General features: G+C 41.7%; 1 protein-coding gene across 4 annotated transcripts in view; it reads right to left on the reverse strand.

Annotated features, from left to right (window-relative positions):
• Nucleotides 1-3,382: 3,382 nt before the first annotated feature.
• RNF111 (ring finger protein 111) overlaps nucleotides 3,383-12,242 on the reverse strand; it is a 47,880-nt gene continuing 39,020 nt past the window's right edge. For 2 of the 4 annotated variants that reach the window (XM_033166523.1, XM_033166525.1), the window contains exons 10-14: nucleotides 11,338-11,464; nucleotides 8,495-8,587; nucleotides 7,072-7,167; nucleotides 5,886-6,013; nucleotides 3,383-4,562 (exon numbers count right to left, since the gene is read on the reverse strand). In XM_033166523.1, the coding sequence (XP_033022414.1) occupies nucleotides 4,445-4,562; nucleotides 5,886-6,013; nucleotides 7,072-7,167; nucleotides 8,495-8,587; nucleotides 11,338-11,464 (562 nt within the window). In that variant the 3' untranslated portion in view covers nucleotides 3,383-4,444. The remainder of the gene's footprint in view (nucleotides 4,563-5,885; nucleotides 6,014-7,071; nucleotides 7,168-8,494; nucleotides 8,588-11,337; nucleotides 11,465-12,242) is intronic. The other 2 variants (XM_033166524.1, XM_033166526.1) reach the window with 2 other exon arrangements.

Here is a 12,242-nt window from a genome sequence, read left to right on the forward strand (position 1 = left end):
TCGTCGGTTCGAAACCTGCCGTTTCCTTTGAGCGGAAAGTAAACAATGGCTTGCTTACAAATATCAGTAAAGTCTTCAGCTTTCGAGGCTCAAAGACAAAACACAAAAGAAACGGGGACTGAGAGGGAGGAGGGGAAAAGTAAACCTGGGCACTCGTTACAAAGTTATTCTAACGATCAGCTGGAATGGAAACGGTTCAAAGGAGAGAAGCCCAAAGTTGCTGGTCTCTCAGATGAGTTGATGGAGAGGCCCTGCAACCCCATCTCAGGCCCTTTACAGTAACCTCATGCGTATTGGAATGACCCACGAGAATTGCCCTGCTGGGTTCCTCTGTTACTCGCTTGCAAGTCTGCCCCATGGTAGCGATATTTAAGAAAAATAGTGACCTGGTATTTGGGCCATGAATAATTATTTTAGGGTGTGGTGTGGTCCTATGGATAAAATTGCTGTTACTTTTTACATTTGATTTGATTCTGAAATTTTTCTGTTCTTCTGACATATGGTTATCTTCTTACTGCTGTTTGCTGCACTCTGGTCAAGAGTAAGAACAGGGTACAAAATATTGAATGAATGTCCAGTCCAATGTGGGATTACTTTTAATGGGTTATGAAACAGATTCCTCTAATGAGATATGTCTACTAATGAGTGAACTTATTTCTGGGTGCTGTTAGAAACTTCTCAAGTGCAGCTACCTGACAAAATACAAACTGGTTTCTAAGGCCATCTGCTAGAAAAAGCTGTGCTTCTAAGTTTCAAACCATCTGATATTCTAATAATTTTGAAAGTTGTGATATAGTTGAAACCCTCAACTACTCCCTTCATGCACTTCTGCTTTTATTCTTAAATAGCCCATGTAAAGTTTGACATCTTTTGTCAGATTATTTACATAGAAAGGAATTATATTCACAGAAGGCAAAAACAAAAAGCAATTTTATCACTCTATTATTTTTATTGCATACAAAAAAATAGTTTTGAGCAAGTTTTAAAAAAGGGATTCAATGTAGACTATTGTTATGTCTTTCAAAACACAACTGCTCCTGCACACCCACTTTTGACAATACTATGCCAGGAAATGCAAAAGGCTTCTCTACTGCTCCTTTACCCACCCATGGGAGACAGGGGTGCCCAGGATATTGGTGGTGGCAGGTAAGGGGGTCTAGAAGACAAAGGCAAGGGTCCTTGAAGGATAATGTTCCAGACCTGCCTTCAGGCTTACACCCCAAAGACAAAACCTTCAGCTGATCTCCCTCAACCCTGCATTATGACCTCACAGATTAGTAATGTCAGCCTTTCATCTTTTATGCCTACCATTTTAGTCAAAACAAAATAAAAAAATAAAAAAAATCCTTCCAGTAGCACCTTAGAGACCAACTAAGTTTGTTCTTGGTATGAGCTTTATTTTGTTTTGACTATGGCAGACCAACACAGCTACCTACCATTTTAGTGTGAGGATTGCGACATCCCTGGAGGAGGAAGAACTGCTTGACACTGGAACAGACTTCTTCCTTTGGAGGCAGTGGAGTGCAGTAAAATTTATGGGAGGGGAAGTTAGGACCAGAGGTGCCAGCTTGCAAGGGTGATGGGGAACAGACATCATGTGCACAAGTATTGCGCCTCCCTAAGCCAGCCAAGTTTCCCAGGCTTTGGGAAGGAGGTGCCAGGGAATAAGGGACTCAGTCCCCTAGTCCACTAACTGGAGGTTATTAAAGAGTGGTTGGATGGCCATCTGTCAGGGATTCTTTAGCTGTAATTCCTGAATTGCAGGAAGTTGATGACCCTTGGGTTCCCTTCCAACCTTTCAATTCTATGATTCTATGAGGAAAGCCTGGATATCACTGTCCCTTAGCAAAAAAAAAAAAAAAACCCAAAAAAACCCCAAGTTATATGAATCTCTAGACCATGGGTAGGCAAACTAAGGCCCAGGGGCCAGATCCAGCCCAATCGCCTTCTAAATCGAGTGCGCGGATGGTCCAGGAATCAGCATGTTTTTACGAGTAGAATGTGTCCTTTTATTTAAAATGCATCTCTGGGTTATTTGTGGGGCCTGCCTGGTGTTTTTGTGAGTAGAATGTGTGCTTTTATTTAAAATGCATCTCTGGGTTATTTGTGGAGCATAGGAATTTGTTCATTTCCCCCAAAAAATATAGTCCGGCCCACCACAAGGTCTGAGGGACAGTGGACCGGCCCCCTGCTGAAAAAGTTTGCTGACTCCTGCTCTAGACCTTCCAAAAAGGAATTAGCCATGTCTATCAAACTATGCAGAAATTGCATTGAGGTTTCAAAAAACACCCACACCAAAGCCCAAAGGTGGCATCACTCAAGAATCCATAATGTGCTCTCTCTCTGAATCCTAAATAGCTGTAGTGAATTTTGCTGGCTTTAGGAGTAAATCATCTCATCCTAATTCATAGTATCAATGATCACTGCTACATGAAATCACTCTTCATTACATTGCATTGTGTTCCTTTTGTGATGCTACTATAGGTCTTGAAAAAAATTAGCTAAATGTTGCCAGCTTCCTAACATACTGTACTAGAAAAAAATCAGTCCTCATTAGAACTTGATTAAGAAAGCACAGTATGCCCACAGTAATTAACAGCTTGAAGATATTGTGATTGAGGCATAATGAATGTACACAATAACACTCCCTTGTTTACCTCAATTGGAGAGTGATATTGAAACGATAACCAGGATTGGGGGTGGGGTGGGGGAATGCTTTGGCTAGCATTAGTCCAGTGACATTTTTTCTTTTCCTGTACTTCTCTATTCTGTCCCCCACCAGTGGGCACAGACGTGTGAGTCTCTAGTTTCAGAGGTAGCGTGTCATGCATCATTGGTGGGTAGGAAGTGCTGTTCAAGGGGGGGAAAGTTCAAAACCCGGCCTTTGGGGCTAGTTTTATACTAATTTGGATCCGGGCTTAATTTTGCAGCCAGCATCACTGTATATAATAAAGACTTATAACCTGTGTCTTTATGGATGTTATTGGACTCCAACTCCCCTCAGGCCCAGCCATCATGGCCTGTGGTCAGGCACAATGGGAGTTGAGTGTGCCATCCTTAATTAAGTCATTCATCCATTGTACCTGGCTGATCTTAGGGCAGTCAGTACAAAGCTATCAACAGCATTAACAGTCTGATTTCTACCCCCCGAAATTATGCAAATTGATCCTCAGAAACAACACAGGAGACAGGTGGATTCAGCTAACTTTATTAACTGTAAAACTAAATTAAAAAAAAAAAACCACCCAGTTCCCATGACAGGGCAAGGGACCTTTCAAAGTTCTATGAAGTCATGGATATTTGCCTTAGGAAGTTAAATTCAAAGTCTTGATTTAATCTTTGTGGCTGTTACCCCAACCCCCAACCCCAATTTTTGTATTTTTTATTTTTTTTTACAAAACCAGCTTGTGCAGATCTTTAGATGAATTTAGCATTAAGATTGAGGAGCAAACAAACAAATAAAAACAGCCTGTCTTCCCCCCTGTTTTCCTGCAAACTTATTTTATTCAATCTGCATGTATCTACAACCCAGCTAGTTGAAATCAAATATTTAGTGTTCATTAGAGCTGTTTCACAGCAGCAAAATATTACGTTAGAGAAATTCAAATTGCTAGACATAAGAAAATGGTACATACAATCGGACAGCAGTCTAAATGTTTTTAATATTGACATTCAAATATATCTGCATTGTGCTGAAGGTTTAAGAACATGAACATGTGATCTGAAAAGGATGATCCAATAATGGGTTATGCCATTTGAAATCAAAGGATTTGAAGGTTATGTTCCCAGTTATTTATTACGGATGGTGCAACTTGGAACGAACAGCGCCTGCAGCGCTCTCACAAGGCTCCCATTCACTTTCAGGAGGCTTGTGCAGGAGAAGTGCTTGGCGTCTCTCCCCAACACAAGTATACAGCAGCTTTTTCCCCTAATTAAGGAATGTCTTAAAAACACAATAATATCCTTTTTGATCTTTATACATTTAGAACTAAAATACATGATTAAATTAAGGACTCTGAGGTTAGTATTGAGTGAAATCATACTCTGAATAAGCCTGACTCTATGTAAAAACAAAAACAAAAAAACAAAGAAACCCACACAATTCTACTTTCTAAAGCAGATAATCTTGCCTGCAAGTTTGGAGAGGTCACTAAGCCCATAACATGTGCAAAGAAATGCAATACAAGGAACCATGCAAAATGTACAGGAAAATGTGTTAAGAGTAGGGAAAACTGTACGGTCTAAACAAACAAAAGAAAAGCTTTATAAATACACTGAACTGTAGGTTTAGCATTAGGTATACCATAGAGCAGACAAACAGCACTCTAGCAGGTTCAAATGCTTCCAACATCTGCACAGGTAAGTCATGCCATCTTTGGTTGACTGCAGTACCAGGAAGGATGAGCGTGAAGGAGGAGAGCAAGAGGTTTTAGGCAAAAGGGTGTCAACTTTCGCTTGGCAGCTGAGCCTCAATGTCCACTCTGCAAATGGGGCACTTCTTGTTTGTGATCAACCACTGATCTACACACACTTGATGGAAGAGATGCATACATGGAAGGCGCCTATGAACAAGAAAAATGGAAGGAGAGAGGTCAGCACTTTACAGGAAAGTATGGCTACCTGAAAACATGTATCATAAAAGGTCCTCCATTTAAAAAAAACCCTACTTTATTTTATATCACATTTTAACATACTGATTAGGAGATCTGTCAGCAAGGCTGTGGCATTTATTTCCAAAATGATGGGCCTTGTGGCATAGGGCACCTATATTTTGTAAAAGGATGGCATAGTGCACCATCTAGTTTCTGAGTCTCTACTCGGCCTTGCAAGCTTCTCTCTGCAACCATAAAAGTCAGAACTTTCCTGCCAAAAAAGTTTGCAATTCCCTGGGTATTATATGGTGATCTGAGGATGTACTAAAAGCACACGGCCACAATAACACTAGCATCCCAAACACACTAAATTAGATGGGTCAAGATGCTGAACTGAAACAGTACAGCAGAGCTTGTCCTAAGGTCTGTCAGTGCAGAAGAGTTGACACTGTCTACGGCAAGGAAAGACTGTCACTGACAAAAGGGGACATGAGGGGATTTTCTTTTTATCAATAGCAGAAGTATGCAGTCTTGAAGATGGTCAAAGGCATGGGTGAGCCATGCCCACTCCTTCCTACTAAGCACTGCTCTAATCACATGCAGTGCATGCACCCTAGTTCTGACATAATCCTGGCAGCGGCAGTGCAGGCATGCATTGGCTCCAAGCATGGGGAGAGCACAAAGGAAGCCGCCTTAAACCAAGTCAAACCACTGGTCCATGTAGCTCAGTATTGCCTACACTGTCTGGCAGCAGCTCTCCAGCGTTTCAGGAAGGGGTCTCTCCCAGCTTTCCATCTGGGACCTTTTGAAAAGCAGGTGCTCTACCACCGAGTTATGGCCTGCCCACATCATGTTTAAGAAGTGTTTAAACATTTATGATTCCAGGTGAAGCACTACAGCAAGGAAGAGCTTTTCAACAACACTCAATGTGAAGGTGGCTACATGAAACTCAGCCTTTTCTCAGTTTTTGGACTACCATAGTGTTAAATGTTTTTTTTTTTTTGTTTTAAGTATGTTTTGATGTTATGTTCCTTCTTATTGAAACATTATAAATATTTCAGTTTTTTCACTTCAGGCCCTATAAATGTCAAAAGGGCAATACACTACAGTCCTGTTAACTGATGACCTCTAAAAATCCTGTTAACAGTATTTACTGATGACAACTGGGACTGGAATAGACTGAATTTCCAAATGCATCCTCAATTTTGAGAAATATAACATTTCTAAAATGGTTTTTAGAATGCCAGGGATTTGGTCCTGGATTGTGGTTTTGTTTTGTTTTTAGTCATTTACCTGACATCTTCACCTTCCTCTAATATAGATAAACAAATGGTACATTTTTCCTCTGTATCTTCCTCAGTTCCTTCCTCCCCATCTTGTTTGCAGTGCAGTTTCCTCTGTGAGAACCAATCAGTTGTTACCTTATTAGCAGAGATGACATTATTGGCAAACTGAATAAGATCTGTTTTATGCACATTTATTAGTTCTGTTATGACTGCATTGGAAGTACACATGTGAAGGTTTTTTAAAAATGCAACAAGCAGACTAAGCAACCCATCCATTTCTAGCCTCCCCACAATCATTTTAACAACATAAACTTCAGTGATTAAACTGGCATAGACATTTGCAACAACCTTAACAAGTTAAGAAAGCTAAAGAATCTAAAATTAAAGGGAAACCAGTCCTGGACAACATTACATTAGAAAACTAAACCGATAGTGATGATGAAGTCGGGGACTTCAATCCTAAAATATGCATTAGTGTATAATCCTGGGGAAATGGTGCAACAAGCTGGCACAAACTCATGTGGTGCAATAGGCAGGCCTGATAATTGGGCTGAAAAGCTCCGATTTCTGGTCAGCTGACATTGGTGGCCTTATGCAACTCTTATTCCCCAACTCAATTTCAGCACTATAATATAAACTAAAACTCTACTGGTAGGATTGCTGAGATTGAAATTACTACAAATCACTTTTGCATGCTGCACGATCAGCAGACTTGTGTTACGTGCCTGGTTTTGTGGCTCAACCTTTTGGGTGATCAAATGCCCCTACAAATACAAAGAGCACATCAGGGGAGAGGAGAGGTTGGACTCTCCCAACATGCTAGTTTGTATGCGTTGACATTTGATGGAACTTGTCTCTCTCATCTATTTATTAACAATTCTGAAAAGATAAAACAATGTAAGGCTCCAGAACTGTGGATTGAATAAGAACTGCATTTTCAGCTCCTTAAGGAGAAGCATCCAGTAGCAGTCCTAGGCCAGCTACACTTACAAAACATGGCATTTGTCACTTTCTATAAAAGAACCATCTAGTCACGATCTGAAGAGTACATTCTTAAAAAAAGGGGGGGGGGTGTTCTATTTTCGATTATTTACAGATAGGTAAGTAAGAATTTGTGGAACTAATATTTGCAAGTTTAGTTGTCCAAAATGTATTCCCACATGGCCCTAAAACAGCCCCTAAGACATGCTCACCTTTTTGTATTTGTGTGGATATGTGCACCTTTCAATTGTCCCTTGCGAAGCTCCACGATTCACATTTCCTAAACGTTCTTCCAGATGAATTAATTCCTGGAATCAAGGAGGAACCGAGAGAATTTAATATCTTGGTCCTCTCACTTTATTGTTTATTCATTCTTCAAATGGCAAAACAGTTGTCTCAACTACATAATTTACATGCATGTTATTTGAAAAGTGGTATGTAAGCAGTTTTCTATTTCTGAGCTCCTCTAATACCACAGTGGTCCTGTCAATCATCAGCCCCTCTTGCTGCGAATGGCTTACCTGCTCTGATGTCATAAAGAGGCTGAGCATGAGGTGGTTTAGTGCTTAAGGGGGTTCTTGAGTCCCTACATGGATAGGGAACCTGTAACTCTCCAGATGTTGTTGGACTCCAGCTCCTATCAGCCCCAGCCAGCATGGCCAATGGTCAGGTATGCTGGGAGTTGTAGTCCAGCAATATCTGTGGAGGGCACAGGTTCCCCATCATTGCCTTAAGACTCTTCAACCCAAGGTCTGCAAGTAACCTTCATGAAGCAGAACCCCTCAATCCCCTTGTCAGGGATCCACAGGCTTTTGGAAGAAACCTAGTTGGTTCAAATAATGTCAGCTCAGCTTGCTGGTGAGCAGTCAGCTTAACTCTTGTGCTTATGCACAGGATGGTTTGTTGCATGTTTAATAATGATGGCAGGATGACGATAGAATGCACTGAAAAGGCTGCACTTCCTGATTCTACGACAAGAAGAGCACCAAGGCTTTTGGCTGAAACACAATAATCAGTTTTTGTCCCCGAAATTGAAAGCACCTCCTGAACATGTTTCCAATGTACTAGAACAGTCTTCCCCAACCTGGCGCCCACAGGATGTTTTGGACTGCAACTCCCATCAGCCCCAGAATCATACAGCCAAGCTGGCTGGGGCTGATGGGAGTTATAGCCCACAACATCCAGAGGGTACGCGGCTGGGAAAGACTGAACTAGAACATTAAGAGTTCATTAACTCTCTGCATCCGATGTCTTAATTTCTCTGATGTGCATAACAAACTTCAGCTGCAAACATGGCCCAGCTTAACTTAAGCAAGAGGATTGACAGTTTTAACACCAACTGCCCTCCCCTTCAGCAAGCCATCTCAAGCAGTACTGCGTCCTCTCAACATAAACATTTATTGCAGTACATAGTCCATTAACTGCCACCTACTGCTGCATAATAATAAACAAAAGTATTCTATGCTTTTTAAACACCAGCCTTGTTCCCAAAGCACAAGTAAAAGGCCAGAGGTCATTTTAAAAATATATAATCTGAAACCAGATTAGTTTACATTTAACTCTGCAATGTACCCCTCCCCCGTGTCCCCTCAAGCAAAAATCCTGCCACATAGCCAGGTTTATTCTATTACAAACCTCAAAATTGCCCCTGAAAGGGCCTCTGAATGAAGTTCCATCCAATCCCGATGAAATGTAACGAATGTGAGGGTAGCCCGCCATGTCAGGAACCTATTCAAATAGCAGAATGAAGTTAAATCTAATTGCAGAACAGTTTCGAGTATTTTACTGTCCATGTTGCAAAATACAGAACCCTGCTGCTTTGATTCTCATCAGCAATTGACAGAATCCTGGAAGATGGTGCCCTTGCCATCCCTTCTCTTTTTGTAAGGGCTCCTAGAAACAAACTCTTTCAAAGAAGGAAACTATTCTGAACACGGTCTGAACCTGGTCCAGAGGATGACTTGTTCTCACCCAACCAAGACCTCAGGTGTGAGAGTATTTCAGAAACATTTTGGCAAATTATGTGCCTCAAACATAGTAGACATGAAATCTAGCATGGTGATGGTTGTTATAACAAAGCTTGCAAATTATCTAAGAACAAGTCAAGGTAGTTCCTTATCTAGCCAGCTTCATGCATTGTTCACATATAATTCAAATAGGCATATATACCTTACGGTCTTAAAAGGGCAGGGACTCCTTCCAACAATGATACAACACTTAGAATAAACTGCAGTTTCAACTGACTGTTGGTGCATGCCTCCCCATACACAACCTCACCATGTCACTTCACACACACACTCTGTTAGAAATTCCAACACTTTTTTATGGAAAGGAGAGAACAAAAAACAAACCCCAAAGGGAACACAGCAAGTCCCTTCAACAGAAAAATCCCAACGCGCACTGTAAAGTCAGTAAGAATGCAGCAAGCAACCCCACTTCCAGGAATGCAGGCCTAACATTTGCGGAGCAGTATTCACCAGCCTGGTACTTTCCAGATGTTTTGGGCATACTGGCTGGGCTGATAAAAGATATAGTCCAAAACATCTTGAGCGGCAGCAGGCTGCTGATGGTGAAGGCTGCTTTTGCAACATTGCTGGCACTGGCTCCAGAATCTCATGTCCCCTAAAAGGCCACAGAGATCTCGAGTTAAAGTCATCCCACCAAGCAAAGCAAAAATGAAACAACAGACATTCCAGTATCCCTTCATGCCTAAAACAAGGAAGTAGTCAAAAGAACTGCAGGTTCAGAGAGTTTTCACCACAGCTAGATGCCTATCAGATGGATTCCACATTCTGCACTGCCTCACCAATTCAAGCAAGCCCCAGTTCCTCAGATCCTTTAATTCTTGAATTAAGATGCAATAGAGGTCACTGGATAGAAAGGCAGGGACTAAATCTTTAAAACAATAAATGCCCAAATGTGGATGGTTTTCTGTCCTTCCAATGACCTGGAACTAACCTTAACAGAAACGACGCCTAACTAGAGCACTTCTAGTGCACTCTTATGCATAGTAAAGAAAGCCATCAACTCACAAATCCAGAAATTTCCTGGAGACCAGCCATAACCAGTGCAACTCTACTTACACAGACAATCCTTCAGGACTTTGTAAGAAAGGCACAAATAAAAGTTTTAATTCCTTTGTCAACCATCATCTGATCACACCTCTTTTGCTTTTCCAACAGCAATTTTCTAACTATTTCATTTAGGTAAGACACCCTTGACAAGTGGTATTCTCTGACATTGACAAGCTGCACAGGGTCAAAGATAGTGATGCATAAGCCGCTTGCACAGTTACGCTAAGTGCTGTACAACGGGGTTCATGACATTCTCTGTAAACTGGGTTGAAGAACCTGTGGCCCTCTAGATGTTACTACATTACTACTCCCATCATCCCTGACCACTGGTCATGCTAGCTGGGTTGAGAGATGTTGGGAGTCCAACAACATAGGGCCATAAGCTCCTGTTGTAAGAGAACCTGACAATCCAGGTGCTATCACTTTAACTGGCATTTCGTCTAGCACATGAAGAAGAAAAGCCAGCGACACGTGTCATCTTGTGAACCAGAATCGCAGAACGTGGATTGTGGTACTACAAGCAGAATTTTCCTTTCTAATGCAGGAGCCTAAGCAGTCAAGTAATGCCACTGGGAAAAGTTATTCAGGTACAAAGCTAGGCAAGAACTCCCAGAATTCATCAAAAGTGGTCTCTTCCTTTTGCATAAGCTGTCTTCGTATTCTGGAGTCTGTGATCAATCTCAGATTCTGCCAAATTGCACTTCATGCGTGCAGACCAGCAGCAAATAACCATCCTGGCTTCCAATATGCCCTTCCTGTAATCTCAAACCCCAATATTTGTATTAAAATAGAGGGGGTGCTAGAATTCAAAACTACTTCCACCAACCACATCAAATGTGAAATTAAACAGTAGCAAAAGTAACTAGAAGATAATCCTCTTAGCACTTTCCAGTTAATCAAGGCGTGTTGTAACTTAGCCTCGCAAAGTGAGTTATAAACTAAGCAACAGCAACAACATAATCAGATGCAGAGTGTCAATGTACTACTGGCTAATTTAAATTGGGTTATATTCTGATTTCCAAGTGAGAAATGTGGGCGAATTAAACCCAATAAAAGTCCCTGCCAGTTAGGACAGAGATGCAGAACAGATGCTGCGGGACTAGAACTCCTACCATCCCATGCTGGCTGGGGTTGATAGGAGTTGGGAGTCCAACAACATATGGAGAACAACAGGTTTCCCAGCCCTGGGTTAGGAAGCCCACCTTTCTCTTTTTTCACAAAAATCTTTGTATATGTCAGTGTTCCCAAGAACAAAACTTCAAACGCAACGGAAGCAGGGACAACCTGCCATGGACTCTGTGACACAATCCTCACTCTTTTCAAAAGGGAGGAGCTGCCCCCAGTGGCTGCTGTGCAGCAGCAAATGTCAAATACTGGCAGTGGCTTCAGAGCTGTTCTCCTTACCATTAAAGGAAGAGCACCTATTTGCAAGTGGTGAAGTCGAGGAGGTGCGTGATAGTGAGCCAAGTGAGGATGCAGCGGGCCTGGTGGGTAGGTAGCTGCAGTCACTCCTGCTTCGATTCCCAGCTCCCTATTGGGGGAAGGAGAGAATTCACTTTTAGTCAGGCTAGTTCCTGTCTTCTAGGCAGTGAAGGCAGCATCACCTTCCCCATGCAGGGAATGAAATTATTTCACAGCAGCAATAACTCTGACTCATGCAGTTTTCTGGAGATACTGTACATAAATAATGGAACTAAGAGTTCTCTGTTGATTATCTGCTTATTTCTAGACCCGGATGAAAATGCCTGTTTTCCTGCAGGTATGTTAGATGCTTTCTAAAGCAAAGCCTTCTCAATGAGGCTTTCATAAAAAGTAAAATGAAACATACCAGCCTTTCCCTACTTGGTGCTGTTGGAAACTGTTGTCCAAAACATGTGGAGGGGCTGAGAAAGGCTGCAATATGCAATATGCCTACTCATAAAATACAATTACTAATTTACCAAACAACCCTCTTATAACACAATATAACCCCTGTACAGACAAAAAACAACAAAAACAAATTTAGTAGCACACAACTGGTTCACACTTGTGAGGATAAAATGAGAAATCTCTCACAGTTGCTTTGAGAAAAAATACCGTATTTTTCGCTCCATAAGACACACTTTTTTCCTCCCCAAAACTAAGGGGAAATGTCTGTGCGTCTTATGGAGTGAATGGTGGTCCCTGGAGCCGAATTGCCCAGGGGCCAAAAGCAGATCCTGCTATTTTTAAAAGAAAGAGAGAGAAGGGGGTGTTGAAAGGACCCCGCTCAGCAGCTGATCAGCAAGAGATTAGGAGAGAGATAAGACTCCTGGCTCCCTCTGGGCCCC

Source organism: Lacerta agilis, chromosome 13, assembly GCF_009819535.1.
Source record: "Lacerta agilis isolate rLacAgi1 chromosome 13, rLacAgi1.pri, whole genome shotgun sequence".
Taxonomy (NCBI): domain Eukaryota; kingdom Metazoa; phylum Chordata; class Lepidosauria; order Squamata; family Lacertidae; genus Lacerta; species Lacerta agilis.